General features: G+C 48.1%; 1 protein-coding gene across 3 annotated transcripts in view; it reads right to left on the bottom strand.

Annotated features, from left to right (window-relative positions):
• The window catches only part of TRIO (trio Rho guanine nucleotide exchange factor), a 372,400-nt gene that overhangs the window by 151,528 nt on the left and 202,523 nt on the right, over positions 1 to 18,349 (bottom strand). For all 3 annotated transcript variants that reach the window (XM_089908686.1, XM_089908685.1, XM_089908687.1), the window contains exons 10-11: positions 17,927 to 18,049; positions 6,235 to 6,426 (exon numbers count right to left, since the gene is read on the bottom strand). In XM_089908686.1, the coding sequence (XP_089764812.1) occupies positions 6,235 to 6,426; positions 17,927 to 18,049 (315 nt within the window). The remainder of the gene's footprint in view (positions 1 to 6,234; positions 6,427 to 17,926; positions 18,050 to 18,349) is intronic.

The following is an 18,349-nucleotide window of genomic DNA, read 5'->3' as shown; positions in this document are numbered from 1 at the left end:
TCCAGCTGAGAAGATCAAAATAAAAGGCTTGAAAGCTGCAAACCAAGTTTTAGAGATCTTTGCACAGGAGACAGAAGGGATCTGGAAGAATCCGATGCCGAGAGGCTGAGATCACCCCGAGGAGGACTATGACCCCTCCCCTTCCGAGAGTCGTGCTGAACAGAAACAGGGCTTCTCTGGAAAGCTAGGTGTCCTGAACGGGGCTGCATCACGACTGCCAATGACCACGAGATCCATCAGAGGGCAGCTGGTCTACACGGGCAGCATCAGCTACCTGTAGTCAAGTTTCCTGAATTAGTTCACCCGGCAGATGCCTGACTGGTTGGTTCTCCGGCTCCACAGGGGAAGAAGAGAAAAGGAATCCGGGCCCTTTGAGTGGTGGCTGGTTGAAAAGGCACTGGGTATGTTTTCAAACTCAGTGAGGATGGCAGGAGACGCAGCTGGGGAGCTCCGCACCTGGAGGAGAGGAGCGGTGAGCCCGCTTCGTTGTAACCCTGCACCCACTACAGGGCAAGATCCGGATGGCGCTCTCCCTGCTCCCTGGGGAGAGCTGGGCGCTGGCCGAGTGTAAAGAGAGAGGTCTGCCTGCCTTGAGCTATTTGTAATGAGGTGGATGGACCTAGAGTCTGTCACACAGAGTGAAGTAAGTCAGAAAGAGAAAGACAAATACCGTGTGCTAACACATATATATGGAATTTAAGAAAAAAAAATGTCATGAAGAACCTAGGGGTAAGACAGGAATAAAGACGCAGACCTACTAGAGAATGGACTTGGGGACACGGAGGGGGGGGCGGGGTGGAGAGTAAGCTGTGACAAAGCGAGAGAGTGGCATGGACATATATACACTACCAAATGTAAAATAGATAGCTAGTAGGAAGCAGCCACATAGCACAGGGAGATCAGCTCAGTGCTTTGTGACCACCTAGAGGGGTGGGATAGGGAGGGTGGGAGGGAGGGAGATGCAAGAGGGAAGAGATATGGGAACATATGTATGTGTATAACTGATTCACTTTGTTATAAAGCAGAAACTAACACACCACTGTAAAGCAATTATACTCCAATAAAGATGTAAAAAAAAAAAAAATGAAGCCAGGCTGGTATGCTGTGACCAAAAAATCCCCAGGTGGTTGGGATGCCTTTATTTTTGACTTCTGAATAAAATGAAAGGTTCCTCTTTTCCCAGGCATTACCCCAAACAAAAATGTGTCCCAGTTCAGTGTGTAAGTTTGCAGAAGCAGAACCAAAAGGCTTCTTTACTTAACCCAGCAAGAATCACAGCCTCATTCAAATGGGAATGATCTTTCCTGGGAAACCATGGTTTCTGGGAATCAAGTGAAGAAAAACCAGCTCAAGGCCACTGAATCGATTCCAGAAATAAACTCTGGCTGAGAACTCAATGTCACCACCTGGTTGCCTCAAATAACCCACACATTTCAAAGGTAATTGTCAATTAACTCGGGACCTAATTTTGAGAATGAAGTTGAAGAGAACGAATGGATGAAAATAATTATGCCTTTGCTATATTTGAAAATGGAACTATGTCCCTCTGTCATTAAGTCTCAGAATGATGGGCTAGAAATAGACATCATTTGTTCCACAAGCTGACTGAGTATTTGCTAAGTCTGGGAGGCAGGCTACAAAGACAAGGGAGACAGGGTTCCAGACTTCAAGTAGCTTAACCTCTATCAAGAGAAACCAACAGATGTCTAAAATACGTGATGCACAGAAGCAGAAGTATGTTCTTCCAGTGGTCATTCATTTTTATACCCCCTCCCCGTATGTTACAGGTGGCTTTGGGAGACACTCTGAAAGGAGTAAGTGAAAGAGTAAATGAACGAATTAACAAACAGTGCAAAGAGCATTCAAAAGGAAAGGAGGACAGGTAACAAAGGCCTAATAATGGGAGAATTATAATCAGAATGGAGGTGAATAAAATGCTAGAAACACTGAAGGGAAGAGAGGGATACAGGAGGACAAAATACAGGAGGACGAAAACTCTCCTAAAATAAAGTCAACGTTCCTTCTAAATACTACAGTACTACTTCAAAGACATTAAAAAAAAAAAAAAGGACAGATTATCAGTCTTCGGGTCTTCTGAGAGGAGATTAAACATCTCATGGATTCTTTTGGAGAAAAAGAAAAAAGAGGAAAGGGTCCCAGGATGCTTCCAAATCTGGGTTTACGGGTGAAATTGGGCTGACACCTCTATCAACCACCTTCTGTATTCAACCTCAAGGTATAAAATATTTGCCACCCACGTGAAAATTCAAATGACCCTTGAACAAAGCGGGGGTTAGGGGCGCCGACCCTCCGCACATTCAAAAATCCACGTAGGATTTACAGTCAGCCCTCCGCGTGCGAGGTTCCTCCACACCTGCGATTCTATACCCGCAGATCGTGTAGCGCTGCAGAGTTTACTACTGAAAACCGTCCACGTGTATGTGGACATGTGCAGTTCAAACCCATGTTGTTCAAGAGTCAGCTGGGGGTTCCTCTGTCCTCTCTTCCCGGGAACAAGCATCTGCCCTCCGGGGTAAGAGAGTAGAGCCCAAGGTCTCCATGCTGAACCTCAGTGCTTGGTCTGCCACGAGACTTAAAACCACCAACCTTCTCCCAGGTGTGACTCTTAAAAACAATTTCTGAGTCAACACTGAGCAGATATCACCTTGACCTGGCACCTTTTCAAAGTTGGTTGTTAATGAGATCACCTTTGTATTACTTGCTCCTCAGAGAGCCAGAAATTTACTGCAAAAAAGAGAGGGCTAGAGGGCTACTCTCCGGAAAAAGTGAGTCTTAAAACCACTGCCGAACATCTGGGAGCGAGGAAGGTTAACCTCCGCGTCAGCAGAGCCTTTGACAGTTAACTTCTAAAAAGCTTCACGTATTTGCCTGAATGAAAAAGGCCACTTGCTTTTTCTATCTCCCTCCAAGTAATTTGAAATTGTATGATCTGCTTGAGAAAATTAATTCTGCTAACTTAAATCTTCTAGCACTTCTTCATTCATCTGATATGCTAAAATACTTAGTGACTTGATGCAAACACACATTTAATTAGCATGATTTCCTCCTCTTGGCCCTTCTCTCACATTTAATTTTGTTTAGGAACTCCCTTGGTGGTCCAGTGGTTAGGACTCCGCACTTCCACTCCAAGGGGCTCGGGTTCGATCCCTGGCTGGGGAACGAAGATCCCGCAGCCTGCACAGTCCAGCCAAAAAAATAAAGAAATAATAATAATAAAATACTTTTTTAAAAAAAGGAGTTAATTTGGTTTCAAAACACATAATGAAATTTGTTCTAAATGAAGTTTTCTTTCAATAACAAGTTTCAAAACACAGCAACTGAAGAAGCCGTCCCTTCCTGCATTAAACCTACCAAGTATCCTGGTGGGTCTGAGGGCATTTGTGCAGCCCAGAGAAAGGAGAGCGAGGAAGATTCTGGGGCTGGTCAGGAAAAAAAAAATCTACCGAGAAAATGGCTGAGGCTAAAAATGGAGTCCAAGCACATGAGGGGAAGAATCAGAAAACATTCCACGCCTTTGTGTGTGGCCAGCTCCCCTCAAGTCCTGCCCTCCCAGTCACCTGGGCATGTTGGTACCCCGCCTCCAACTGTCACCGAATCCTTCCCTGACCCGGGTCACTTCGGGGTCACATGAGATTAAGAGGAACCAAATCACAGTAAAATACCAGTTTCTCTGCTACTGTGCTGGTCTTTCATATAAAAAGGAAAGAATGATGGACTGACAATTCTCCAGTTGTGAAGGTGAACCACTTAACCTTCAAAGCAGCTTTAAGCTCTCCTCAGTCTACAAACTTCACATATACTAGAAGTTCCTACAGCGTAAGTCGAGAAAACAAAATGTATTTTCACTTTTCCATAAATTTCCAAGCCTAGTGACAAAACAGACTCCATAGTTTACTAACTGGAATGCTTCTACTGTAAGATTTTTCCTTAGAAATGCTGCTGCTGTTACAAAAACCAGTGAACCCAAACATAGCCTCCGGAGAGCAGCTTTCATAAACGGCTTTCCTTCTAGTTTCCTTTAACGCCTGCTTTTGGAGAAGCATAACAAAGTTGAAAAGTCATAAATAATGCTTCATGGAAAGAGCCTCTCTTTGTCCTAACTGCAAGTTAAATCTTCATGAATCCTGCTAAAGAATATTCCTAAGGCCTGTGACACAGACAAACATCAGGATACAAGCACTGGCTCTCGATCTCCAGACTCCAGGCCTACCGCCACTGCTGCCCTTCCCCTCTGCTCAGTCTGTGAACGCTGCCCGGCGGCCTGTCCTTCCTCTCCTTCCTCTTGGGCCCCTCCAGGCCCGCGGCGCTCCCTGCGGCCCGAATAAGGAACGCCAGCCCCCATACCCACCCACCGCGCCTCCCTCGGGAAGGTCCGGGCTGCCCAGAGCCCCTCGCCTGCTTTCTGTCTCTCACAGCTTAATGAACAAAGGCACAACCTGCTTTTTCACAGGCATCATCTTCTCTCCCTCTCGGCTAGGGTGTAAAAATGCGTAAGAGAAAGAGGAGGTGGCATACGAGTACTGATGGGAAAGACAGGGTAACACACAGCTATATCAAAACAGGTGCTGTAACAGGTGTGTGTAAAGAAAGTTCTAGAGTGCAGGGGGAACAGCTGAATCTGCCTGGGGAAGTGAAGGGAAGCAGTACATAACTGCAGGGACCAGATCACGAGGATGAGGTGATTCAGGCTGGTGCTCCAGATACACACAGAATCTCTGATGGTTCAAAAGCAAGGGTGTGACGCAATCAAATTCATATGCCTTGGTGGCAGGGCTGCAGAGCCAGGGAGACTAGTTAGTGGTTGCGGCTTGATTCGAGCTGAGTGGGGAACTGGTGACACATGCACCCGTAATCAGAAACTGCCATGGACCGATGTCCACTTAACGTGTCTCCTTGGGAAAAACAGTCTCTTTGTGAACACCGTGAAGTCTTTTTCAGTGGTGGCATTATTAAACCAGGAAAAGAAGCCACTCCTGTCAGTTTTCTATTCTGACAACTGTCCAGGGTCCACAAAGCACCAGCCCCTTTGCAGAAAGGGCTGCTCAGGGTCCCGGCCATTTGCCAAATATGCCCCCTACACTGTCTTCCTGGGCTCACGAAGTTTGAGCTGGAAGTGAAGATGGCTGTCCTGAAGCCAAACATTCAAGTCAAACAAACGGGCTGGTGGAGGACTGACTGCCCAAGATCCCGGACCCGGTAGTGAAGTTCTTTTCCTTTAAACAATTTCATTGGTTCCGGATCTTGGATGCCTTTAAACAAGGCAAGCCAGGCCCGGCCCCTTCCAAGTGTCTCTCAGAGTCTTACTCCTCCCAGATCCTTCTTCCTAGCCTGTTACTACCGCCTTCACGTACTCAATCTCAAATTACCTAAAAGGGCCCCTCATTTCCAACTTATAAAGAGCTGTCAAGTGGAGAATTTTTTTCACCTTAGAAATAAGATGTAGTAAGTCGACATCTTAATTTGTAGTCCTACCGAAAACTTTAGTTTTTATTATAAATCCTTCTATCTCAAAAGCTACGTAATAGTTTCTTCAATTGTAACTTTCTATGATTTTCTTTAATTTTTATTTTATATTGGACTATGATTTTCACAAGAGTAACATATATGCAAGGTATAATTAATACCAACGTGTTTTCCATTTACCAAATAACACATTACCTCTTATCCTGAGACAAGTTTATCAGAACAGCATACCTATGACAGTAACGTGAATATTATTAAGGCCGTGCTGGCTTTGCTACGTTTAAATTCAACATTATGTAAAATGCACTTCTGCGAGTATCTGAGAGCAGCCGCACAGCCTGATAAAATCAGAAGGCAGCCAGGACTTCAGCCACATGATAGGCTAACAGGCAGAAAGGAGGTCCCACAGCTCTGAGCCCAAAAGGCAGGTCGTCTATTTCTGCTACAATGGCTGTGCCCTGCCTCTCGCCAAGGACCCCCTTCAGCTCCTGTCTTCCCCGCTCCCCTCCTGGTCCACAGCTCCCAGCCACGCCCTCCCTCACAGGTCTGCTCCCGGCAGATGCCACCCCCTGCAATGGCACGCGTGTGCCCGTGTGGCGAGGACGGCCAGCAAGGAGGCCAGCCCTGCCCCCACTGGCGCAAACGGCCACCTCTGGTCCACTTTTCTCACATCACGCCCACCCTCATTCCTCCCTCGGAGTCCAGAGGCCCTTCCAGATGGGGCTCCGTCTCTGCCTCCGGATGCCTCACCTCTTTCACGTGGGTGTGAAAGGACACCGACATGTCCAGGAGGATCTTCCGCTGCTCAACTCGCCGAACAAAATCTTGTATCCGGTCCTCGAGCTGATGGGCGGCCTGATAGATCTCTTCTGGGTCACATTCCCCAGTCTGAGCCAGCTGTTCTGCTGCTTCTAGTAATTTATCCGCATTGGTGTATGTGTTCTGTGCAAGAGAACATTCAGAGACACAGAAGGTGAATAAAAGACAAACTGGCCAGGCTGGGGGCCATAATACACTGGAACAGAGTCAGTGTGTGATGTTCCTTTCTGTAAATCAAACAGAGAAAAGAGGAGGGGAAGAGATGATTTTAGGAGTTCAGAACATCTCCATGAGCAGCCTTTTCCATTCTCGTTTGAGGCTGTTAAACTCTGAACCTCACGGCAAAGCCCTTCCGTCTGAGGCAGTGATGGGGTATCTGGTAGGCAGCTGCTGGCCATCTCGTGACTCATAAAGGGCTTTGGGCCTTTTGCTGCCACGCAGCCAGAAGACAGCGCGTAGCCACAAATGCCTACCTCACTTTTTCTCCTGGTTTTATGACAGAGTGCAGAGTTCCAGTTTTGTGTCTTTCAGTATGATATGCCGCTTTAGGATAATTCCCCAAGATCAAGTGAAAAAGTTACGTTGCAAACAAACATAGGCTGCTGCCTCTTTTCACATGTTTCTACTTATCAGTAATTCTGTGCTTATCTTTCCTCTACTTCGGGGGATACGTTTTTTAAAGAAAAAGGAAATAATAACTACAATAGCTATAAAGTAGCCAGAGTTTTAAAGAGCTGAGAGCTGAGTATCAATTGGGTGTCTAAAATACTCTGAAAATTACTCTGTTTTAATTCTTGATAAGCGAGGCTGCAAATGGCTTCCTCAAATCAACAGGTTTGTTAGAGACCCGACAGTGTTCGAGGGACCTGCTGGCCAGAGGGCTGCCGACGGGAACGGGGAGCAGTCCAGCCGGGTGGGGGACCTCAGTGCAGGAAAGAACAGAATTCAGGCCCCGAGAAGCCCAGAAGAGGCATGCGGCTCCCCGTGAGACACTGGCTGAGCCCTTCGTCCTTCTCCTTCCCCAGCATTTCAGCCCCACAGCCGAGCAGGGTCGGCACCTCATGCATGAGACGGGGTGTGGCCCCAGGTGTGCGAGGGTGCCCCTGTGGGAAGTCCGAGCCTGATGGGGCACGGGGTGCCCCTGCACTGGGAAGCCTCCCAGGTGGAGACTGGTGACCTCCAGGGGTATTAACCTACTAATAAGCCAGTGCATCAGGATGATGAGAGGCGGGTTCCTCATTTTGGAGAAGGAGAATACTTGAGTCAACCCTGCAACACTGGATTGGAACTGGAGGATCCACGTAAGTTCACGGTTTTCAAGAGACACGTGTGTAAGTGTGCACCTACCCTCATGTCCCTCCCCGCCCCCCATCCACCAAGAGGGCCTGGGAACAGTGATGGCCCAGCAGCACTAAGCATGGTAGTACCCAGATCCCCACTTGTAAGCACCATTCTGCTCTGGAGGGAACCAGGGCTCCGTGGAGAAATGGCGGACTCCAGGGTTGGGGTGAGACAAAGTACAAGATGAATCTGTGACATCTTACCGTGCCCCAAAGCAAGGAGAAGCCCAAGAACAATGTGGACAGGAGAGAGAAGCTAGCTTGAGGAGGCGCATGCTGGCCAAACGAGGGACAATCTGAGCATCAGAGGGAACAGTGACAGTGATGGAGGATAATCCATACACTCAATCGGAAACCAGGAGTCCCGACTGACACAGAAAGTAAAACTGGAGGATGGACGGCATAGTTATAGAATTTCAAAGTACCTCCCCACAAAGAACTTGCTAATTACAAAGGGGGAACGACTCACTTTACAACGGAGACATCTGGCAGACACTACCTTAACCCAGGGATCAAAGTGGACACCGTAAGTAACAGGACAGATTAAACTGTGCAACCCTTGAAGGGACAGAGTTAGGAGGGCACGGCAGCACTCCTGGGATACACCTGCCAAAGACGTAAAACCAGAGTACAGGCATGAGGAAGCATCAAACAAACCCAAAGTGAGGGGCATTCTCCAAAACAACAGGCCTCAGATTTTCCAAAATGTCATGTCACAGAAGTTAAGGAAGGACCAAGGAGCGACTCTAGGCTGAAGGACACTCAGAGATGTGACGACTAAATGTCACAGGTGGTTCTACACTGGATCCCTTAGCTATGAAGGACATCGTGGTCTGAGGGTTAGAAGGTAGTCATGTGTCAGTGTTAATTTCCTGATTTTGATGGTGGTATTATGGCTGTATAGCAGGATGCTGGTAGGAAACACACACTCGAGTCAACGGTTTAGCGTGGGGGGTAGGTTCTCTGTGCTGTATTTCCAACTTTTCTGCAAGTTTAAAAAAATTTTACAACAGAGTAACATTCAGTGTGGTAAGTATGAGGTGATCTCAAAAATGATGCTGACGCACACTTAAAGAGCACGCGAGGCCCAAGCGTCAGGGTGGGGTGGGGTGGAGCGGTCCATCCTGGGCAGGCTCTGAGGGGGTGCAGTGTCGACAGGTGATTTAAACGTGACATAAAGACCAGCTGGAGGGCGGTCTGCTCTTCGTCACCAGCATAGGTTGATGGCTCCCTGCTCCAAGTGTGCCCCTGGCATGAGCACCTACTGGGCACGGGTCTAAGGGCCTCCCCCACACTGAGCTGTCTGATCCTAACCATCGCCCCTTTTACAGGTCAGAAGACTGAGGCCAGGAGGCCAATCTCAAGACTCAGAGGCCAAAGCCGGCAGGTGGTGAAGCGGGATGCATCCCGGTCTGACTCAGGGGCCTGGGCTTTCAACAACCCAGCGTATTGTTCAGCTCACCCCTCCCAATGGTGGTTCATGCAGCCCTGCTTCACACACTGCAGGGCTGACAGTCACCCCCTTCTCCCTGTCCCTCTGGAAAACCATCTTCAGGGGACTTTTCTTTCTTGGTACTATCCAAGTCTCACAAGAATGTTCTGCACTACTAACAAAGGATCCTTCAGAACTCCTAGAAATGATGGGAGAGACGTCAAAGAACCCCATAAGACTGACCGACATGGCCAGACTCGGAAAACGTCTATGTGCACACTTTACATAGTCTTTGAAATCAATTACGTGGCCTCATCTGAAAAGCACAGTCATTCCCGATCTGACTGCAGAGCTTCAAAGCACAGTTAAAGGGTTTTGTATATATTCACCGTGACCCGCTGGGAAGCTAAGCTGTCCTAATTCCTGCGCAGAGCAGACAGTGCACCTGCCCACTTCCAAAGAGCTCTGGAACGACAAAAGCACTTTTCAGAAAAGTCCACTCTCCGTCCTGCATGACTCTGGCCAGCGGTAACTTTGTGACAAGAAGCCCTTCACACAGATTATCAAACCACCTGGGAGATTCCGAAGGACAGGACAGAAAGACTGTCACGTCAGTACCTGGGTGTCGCTGTGGTCACCCACAGCCTCAGTCTGGATAGGATCAGCCCTCCTCGTGGCCAGACGGACGAGGGAGGAGTTAAACTAGGAATGAGAATCACAGCGATGCGGTAACGATGAGGGAGGGATAAGGAAGCCATCGACGACGACACAAAAAGAAGCGACGGAAAATGTCGGGGCCACGAGGAGCCTCAGGGGGCCTCACAACCACATGCAGCGTGGATCCGGGATGGGGCCCCGCACAGAGGGAAACGAAGGAAACCTGAACGAAGTACGGACTTCAGTTCATCAGTATGAGTTATTAATCCTAACAGTAGCAGTTCAATATTACATTCGTATAATATTATATATTATTAGTATGATATTAGATCAATATTAGCTTACTAATGATAACAAATGCGCCGCACTAATGAACGGTGTGAGTTTTGATAACAGGGGAAACTGGGTGCAGGGTATGAGAATTCTCTGTATCATCTTCACCATTTTTGTGTGTGTGTGTGTGGTACGCGGGCCTCCCACTATCGTGGCCTCTCCTGCTGCGGAGCACAGGCTCCGGACGCGCAGGCTCAGCGGCCGTGGCTCACGGGCCCAGCCGCTCCGCGGCATGTGGGATCTTCCCGGACCGGGGCACGAACCCGTGTCCCCTGCATTGGCAGGCGGACTCTCAACCACTGCGCCACCAGGGAAGCCCCACCATTTTTCTGTACATCTAAAAGTTGTCTAAGAAAGTTTATTAAAAAGATATGATGTGTATGTATGTACACACACACACAGAGCAGATTTTGAAAAAACAGCCTTCACCTAGGGAACAGGTCCTGAGCACTGTCCACAGATTCTGTCACCTACTCCAGCGGTCCCCAACCTTTGTGGCACCAGGGACCGGTTTCGTGGAAGATGCTTTCTCCACGGACGGCGCCGGGGGATGGAGGGAGGATGGTCAGGCGGTCATGCGAGCGATGGGGGCGGCAGAGGAAGCTTCGCTCGCCCGCCCTCCACTCACCTCCCGTTCCTAACAGGCCGCAGACCGGTACCACTTGCGGACCCCTGACCTAGTTCTTCCCTCCGGGGAGACTGGCCTCCGGCCCCTCAGCGCAGCCCCTGGGCACAGAGAAAGCTCTCCTCACGATGGGCAGCTACCAGCCTCAAGGTTCCTGCTGGGCAGGTTCTGCATACACGTTGCCCCCAGAGGCCTCCACTCATCAGAGGCCACACAGTGAGGTGACATTCCTGGGGACGGTGGCTTTATGGGGACCCGCGCTTCCCTGCGGGGCCTCCCAGGACCGTGCTCTGCAGCTCTGAGCAGAGGCACAACCGGGCCTCGGGGCTGGACGGAGCAGACAGCGTAGCACGCTGTACACTGCACGTACACACCTGTTACGAGCTGAGTCCTGTTCTCGCATCTATTGTCACTACAGCCGTGAAGCCGCTTCCCTCTCGAGTTTAGTAAGTGGATCTGCAGGTGACAGAGCCTCCCAGCACATGCCAATTCTGAAGGCTTTCCGCCTCTTGGCCAGCAGGTAAAGACAGTTACAACAATCGACGTCCCAAAGGAAGAAGTGCATTTCTGAATGATCTGGGACACGAAACAGCACTCATTTCGTCTCACCTCTCATTTTACGCTTGAAGACCCTGAGCCAGTAGGAAGGTCTCCGTGGCTCTCCCTCGGCACAGCAGTAGGTACTGCTGGAGCTAGGGTTAGCCCGCGGCCTGTCTGAAACCCAAGGCCAAGGCCTCCCTGTGCACAGAACCTACCCTGGATCCTTTGGCCATGGAAGAAATGAATCTCCGTGTGTTCATAAACATACGGATGAGAAACACTAGCTTTGGAGCACTTGCTCTGTGCCCCGAAGCAGCCTTGTGACAAGGACACGATTTCACTTCCACTTTATGAGCCAGAACATGGAGACAAAGAGGTGCAAAAACTCAGCCAGCAGTCAGGAGAGCTGGGACTGTCCCCAAAACAAAGGCCTCGGCCAGCGGTCCTCTCAGAAGGGAAGCTTGAGTCACTCAATCTTAGACTTACAGCAGGGAGTAGGTGTCAAGTAAAGGAGGCTGTTTTTGGGTCTGAAGAGACTGGAGTCCCCTCTTCCACCCACTGCCCTGTCCCCAGGGCATCTCCCCCGGGGCCCAGTTCCTGGTCCATGGGGTGGGGTACCAATCCCTGCAGCGAGGACTGAAGGAGATACTGTAGGGCCAGGCCGGGGTGCGCCCAAAGAGTTTCCTTTGTTCTTGAGAAATAAATTAGAATTGCAAAATGTCCTAGGTCTCAAGAAACACAAGAGCCTTTCAAAGGAGGATCAGACCTTCTCTCCCTACCATCCACAGGAGCTACAGCCTGGGTCTTATGCAAGATGGCCAGAGGCTATATTTAGAAACTGGTTTAAAAAAAAAAAAAAAAAGATGGGTTTTCTTGATCTTAGGAAAGGAGGAAAACACAAGCATGTCACGCCTGAATTTCAGGTGTGCCGAAAGTGCCCACGTGCTGTGCTCAGAGCATCCTCCCTGCAAAAGATGAATGAGCTCAGGAGAGACCCCGGGGGTTAGAGAATTGGCCTGATTAGCTTCTGAAAATCCAGAATGAATGGTTAAGGTCTCCTGCTTTCCCGAATGCCACACTTCTTTATCCTGGAAGACACATTTAATTATATCGCACACCAAAAAAGTTACTGACAGAAATGGCTTCCTGGAGAACAACTTTGAGATGTTTACGTCTTTGGAAGGTGATTTGAATCCCAGGGGACAAGCAGACATGAGAGAAGGCACCTACGGGAAGATGCTATGCCAGAGATGTACTGACTCCTATTAGAGACATCTTCTGTGCTCTCAAAACCAGCTTCTTCCTCGAACCAGAATTTTCTCAGCTTTCCTGGCTGCTGTACTCATAGCTTTTTAAATCTAAAAAGGGACGTTAAACTTGGGACAATTATTTAGAAGGTAAAAGAGCAGGTGACTGTCAAAGAGCACCTTCCTTTCCCAGTCATTTGCAAAAAGCTTCACGTGGAAAGCACTGTTCATTTCTTTTTTAAAGCTCCTGCGTGAACGTGCAACGTGGCTGCGCTCTAGAAATTCATCAGCATGGAGTCACTGGATAGGATCTATCTACTCAACAATCACTGTACAACATAAAGAAGGAATGGATCTTCAGATTAGTCGCGAGGAGGTTCTCGGGTCTGCCGAACCGTGTGCAGAAATGGTCCAACGCTTCCTGATGTGGCTCTAGCAGTGTCTGAAACAGCCTGAGACCAGGGGCCTCGCAGCGAAGTCAAGGGCCTGCAGCAGTCACACCGGCTGCACAGCTCGCTGCCACCAGGACACAGAGGCTCTTTTCGGGTTCCCCCTTCTCAGAACGCTAGAACGGCTCTACACAATAATCTGTATTTAGTAGGTTTTAAATGAATTCAACTGTAAGACTTTTGACACTTCGTTTCTGAATCTCTGTCATGTTACTTTACCATGTCATGTTTTGAAGAAGCTGACTTTAAGAAAAATTCATTAAATAAACTGCTAATTCAATATCTTGAAACTAAAGATTGTCTAGAGACAATTTAGAATTCATTTTACAAAGGACCCTTCAAGACACAACCCCAAGACACACACTAACTCACCTTAAACTTAACTATGAAAAAGAAATTTCTTTTCCCTAAACCCAAAATGTGTTTTACCTTTGTGAGTATGTTTCAGAAAATGAGAAAAGGCTCTTTATTAAGCACTAAAGATGCCTCTCTGTTCCTGTTTTTAAGGTGCCTCCACAGGCCATTCTGTCCAAAACATACATACATCTAAAGCATGACTGTAGACCTCCCTCTGCCATAGGACTTGTATTATACTTTGTTTTGACAGAAAGCAATCGAAGACAGGAGGGTACAGAAGGAAAGGTGGGGAAGGCATTCCCTCCAGTGGCCTCGCCCCCTGCACGAGAGCAAGACTGATGTCGTCTTCTCTGGGAAGAGGCAGACAGCTTTCCATAAATGAAGCTACAAACACAGAGTGTAATCTGGCTCGATACCCAGGCCACTGTCTGTCTAGCCCAAATCCACTGCACGTGGTCTTAATAAAGCCCGGCTCCTTGTGGAGCCACTTCACACGACAGACCTCTCCTGGCTTAAAATGCTACCCTCCTCCCTCTTACACCCCTCAAAGAATCTTTATTAAACAAGCTGGGGGGGCTAGAGAGAGAAGCCCACTCTATTTCTTCAGGTCTACAGCCCCCTCCCAGCTTACTACGTTTAATCTGTTCTTATCATAGAGGGGTCCAGGGTGGCCCCCCGGTGTCCTCTGAGGCAGGGCACGTTCCTTTCAGAACCAGCCTGAAGCGGGTCCGTGATGCGCAGTTTCTGCAGGTACACGGGCGGCGAGCACCGGGCTCCAGAACTCCATCAGGGACCACTCGGGCCCTGTCACACGACACACACTGAGCTGGACGCGTGTCTGCGGACAGAAGGGATCAGAGCCTTTCACCCTGAGGCAAGTGGAGGGGATTTCTCATACATGAGGGGCTGGTCCCCATTCACAGCCAACCACGACAGACTGCTGAATGCCCACTCTGGGCAGCGGCACGTCCCTGTGTGCCTCCTGGATACAGTTTTATCAGCCAGGGACGCAGAAACCGGACTGCCGGTGCCAGGGGCGATGCGGAGGTAAAGTGCACAACACTCCCTCTGAACCAACGGTATCTAAAACACGCACCAGCATCAAGCGACATTCTCCAAGTGACGGGAGGGCCTATAAACATTTCATGCCAGAAGGAAAAGACCGAAGAGAAGGAGAAGCTGGAGATGCTGGGCCAAGAGGCCAGAAGTGAGGGGCCAGGTCCCAGCAGGGGGTGGAAATGAGCGCACGGCCAGGTCCAGGGCGGAGCGCTCAGAGCCTGCCCCCTGGGGGGTTTGCAAAGGAGGGAGGCCCGCAGAGAGGGGAGGCTGGGTGTCTGTGCGTGGCTCCCCAGGCCCCGGCAGAATGAACCCCTGGCACATGACTGGTGATTATATGAAGACCAGAGAGAGGGAAACCGGGTGCAGATGTTTGCAAAGTGAGCAGAAGGTGTTTACGTTTAAGGTATTTGTTTTTTCATGCACAGTTCAGACTTGGGCTTAAGGACTTTCAATTTAAGGAAAAGAGGGTCAGGTACCCCTTAGAGTCCCAGGGTCAATATGCCAAAGATGATAAGAAAGCAGTGAGACCTGGCCAGGGAGCGGCGGAAGCTGACAGGCCCCTGCCTTTCTCTGAACCAGGGGTAAAGGCAGTCCTCCCTCCACTCTGGGGCTCGCCCTAGAAACCTCAAGACGCAAACGTGCCCTACAAAGAAAGTGTCTCCCTCTTGCTGCCCCCTGAGCCCTTGTGTTGACGGCTTTGATTGTCATCTTAGATCTGAAGAAGATTACCATGAAAAGATAGGGTGAGGGTCGTCGCAGAAGGCACCACAGGAATTAGAGGGAGGGGTCAACAGGTGCTGGACGCACACAAGGACACTCAGCAGGCCAGCGCCTTCACACTGGAACCGAGCCCACGGTCACGGGTGACCTTGCTACTTGGGGCAGGAGCCTGCTCTGGGTTTGGTTGTTTGCAGTCCCACCTCTTATAGATTCTTTGGTGCCTGAAGTCTTTGCTCAGAGGATCCAATTCTCACATCCATCCTCAAACCACATGGCTACAGAGCAGTAGCTTATCTTATGGAAAAACCAAGGGGAGATGGAACACATCTTCCACATTTCTTCTGCTACGAGAGGAAGGCAAAATATTTTCCAGCAACCGTAAGTAGGGACATCACACGTAATGCAGAAAAGAGAAATCCAGAGACCCATTCTGGTGCGGCGAGGCCGCTGAACACGGAGCCTCTTCCATCCCGCTTCTAAGATCAAGAATGCACGAGGCTGGATGTCACTTTAACTTTACATACAGAGACTTTTACAGTGTAAAGGAAGTAACTGTTTTTGGGGGGTTTTTTTTGCGGTACGCGGGCCTCTCACTGTTGTGGCCTCTCCCGTTGCGGAGCACAGGCTCCGGACGCGCAGGCTCAGCGGCCATGGCTCACGGGCCCAGCCGCTCCACGGCACGTGGGATCTTCCCGGACCGGGGCACGAACCCGCGTCCCCTGCATCGGCAGGCGGACTCCCAAGCACTGCGCCCGCCACCAGGGAAGCCCTAAAGGAGGTAACTTTTTAAAGGCATTTTCCCTGAACAGGACTGAAGTGCAGTTTGCCTTCTTATCTCATGACTCTATCTCACATCAGTTTCCTGACAAACCCAGGGTACAACCGAACCCTCTGTCACGTAAAACCCATGGACGCATCCACTCCTGCCTATTTTGGCGTTACAGATTTTGGGACTAAATCGTTAGATGTATATTGACACTGCCCCTTTTATAACTGAAGGCTCTCTTTATTTCTAATGACGTTTTTACGCTTTCAAGTCTATTTGCTTAACACCAATATTCCTATACCAGTTTTCATTTGCTTACTATTTGCCTGGTGGATCTTCTTCTAACACTTCACATACTTTCAAAATTCCTGGGTATTTATGTTTTAGGTTTGCCCTTTGAAAACAATACACAGTATGATTTTTTAAAAAACTATTCAATCAGAGAATCTTTCTTTTAACAAGTATAATCTATTTTGCATTTACTGTAATCACTGCTATTTGGGGACAAATTGCTACATCTTATTTTGTGATTTCCGACATAATTTTTGTTGTTCTCCTTTCTTTTGCTTCCACTAGACCCATTTTCCTGAGTTTTTTCTTATCTGGTTTTCTGTATTTCTTTTCTTTTTATACTTATGGGAAGCGGTGTTTTCTATCCCCGCATTTAGTAGTCATTCAAAAACACTCACACGCACCCCTGTCTTTACAAACCTAAGATAAGCAACACCTCCTGCCAACCTCGTCAGGACACCTCTCTACCTTCTGTGTTCAAGTGCTCCGGGGCTTTGCTCTGTCTTGTTTTTAACTACCACCCAATTCTACCGTCTTGTGTCTAAATGGTCAATCCTTTGATTTACAAACATATTTACCAATTTCTGTGCTCATTATTGACCTCAAGCCTTTCTTCTCATATTTCCTTTTTATTCATTAAATTAACTCATTCAACAAATACTGCTGGACGCTTAGCTGCACCATGCCAGCCTTGTTCTAGGCGCTAGTGACAGAGAAGTGAACAATGCAAAATCCCTGCACTCGTGGAGTTTAAATTACAGTGGGTGCTTCCATTATTCTGACTAAACTACACACTTCAGGTCTCCTGTAAGTAAGTGAATGGTAAACTCTCTTGGTCTTGGTCTATATTTTATTCTCACTGTTGAATGATAGCTCCACTGGGTGTGGAATTCCGGGTTCAGAGTTCCTTTCCCTCAGGTCTCCATCCCACTGTCTTCCAGAATCTGCAGTTACTGGTGAGAAGTCAGCTAAGAGTCATTCTCACGGTTGTGATTTTGTTATTTCTCTCTCCTTGTTGAGACTCTGCCTTTGGTGTTCCTCCGTTTTACCATAATGTGTCTCAGTTTGGATTCATCCTACAATTTCTTTTTAAAACAACTTTTACCCTAGCTCCTACAGCTTCCACATATATATCATGGCATGGTAATCTCTCCCTCCTTCACTCCTCTTTCTTTCAAAACACAAAACTAAATGAAAGGCACATTTACCAATGTGGGAAAGACCTGGGCGAGATGCCATACATGACACTATCACACACACCTTACTTCCTCTCCAGCAGCCCTCACTGTGCCTACTTTTCAGGTAAAAAAGTTAACCTCAGAAAGGTTAAGAGACTTTTCCAAAGCCACACAGCTGGTGAGCATTACAGCCAACATTCCAACTCCACAAATCTCATGCTCTTAACACACCACACCCCTGCCTCCTGTTTCTGAAGCACATGACTTTAAAAGAAATAGAAAAGGGAAAAGAAATGCTGGCCCATCATTAAAGAAATTCAAGGACTGTTATTCCCTGATTATGAACTGGAATTTTACAAACTAGTCAACAGACACTTGTACCATAAATATGGCAAAAATATCCAAGACATTTTTCTGTTTCAAGAACTTCACATTTATGAAAGGGTCAACAGTCTAAATCATCTTTCGGCCAGGCCATGACAGCTTCATCTGAAATCTGAGCATTATCTCTGAATCACCTTCAAACCTACGTCATTAAAGCTAAGTCAACAGAGATGGGGTTAAAACTGTAATTCAAAACCAACCACATAGGTATTTATGGAAGAAAATAGTAAAAGCCATTGTTTTACCTGTGCTACTTCTTCAAAATCTTCATGACGTTTCTGCAAAGCTCTGGCCCGATGCAGAGATTTCCCCACACCTGTATGTTTGCTCAGAAATGCTTCTCCATGGTTCTCAATCCAGTCCAGCACCTACAATGAAATACAGATATACATGCCATAAAAACCATGCCTGCCTCCATCAGTTTTAGGGCTATCCATTAACGATACAGTCTCTCATCTGAACTCTATAAGAAACAAGGGAGAAAAAAAATTGGGAGCAACCGGACAGTAATCTAACACGTTGAGAACTACATCTTCTGTCCACTTTCCTACCACGATTTTAATCAGCTCTTACTTTAATAGTGCAAGTCTGTCTATGTATAAATATTACATGCAATAATGATTAAATTAAATCTCACCTCAGTTTATGCATGACTGAGCCAACAAAAC

The sequence above is a fragment of the Delphinapterus leucas genome, chromosome 3, assembly GCF_059928025.1.
Source record: "Delphinapterus leucas isolate spDelLeu-1000000601 "Yukka" chromosome 3, BTC_Dleu_Yukka2, whole genome shotgun sequence".
In the NCBI taxonomy this organism is placed as follows: domain Eukaryota; kingdom Metazoa; phylum Chordata; class Mammalia; order Artiodactyla; family Monodontidae; genus Delphinapterus; species Delphinapterus leucas.
The sequence above is the reverse complement of the archived record's forward strand: the minus strand, read 5'-3'. Positions and strand labels throughout refer to the sequence as shown.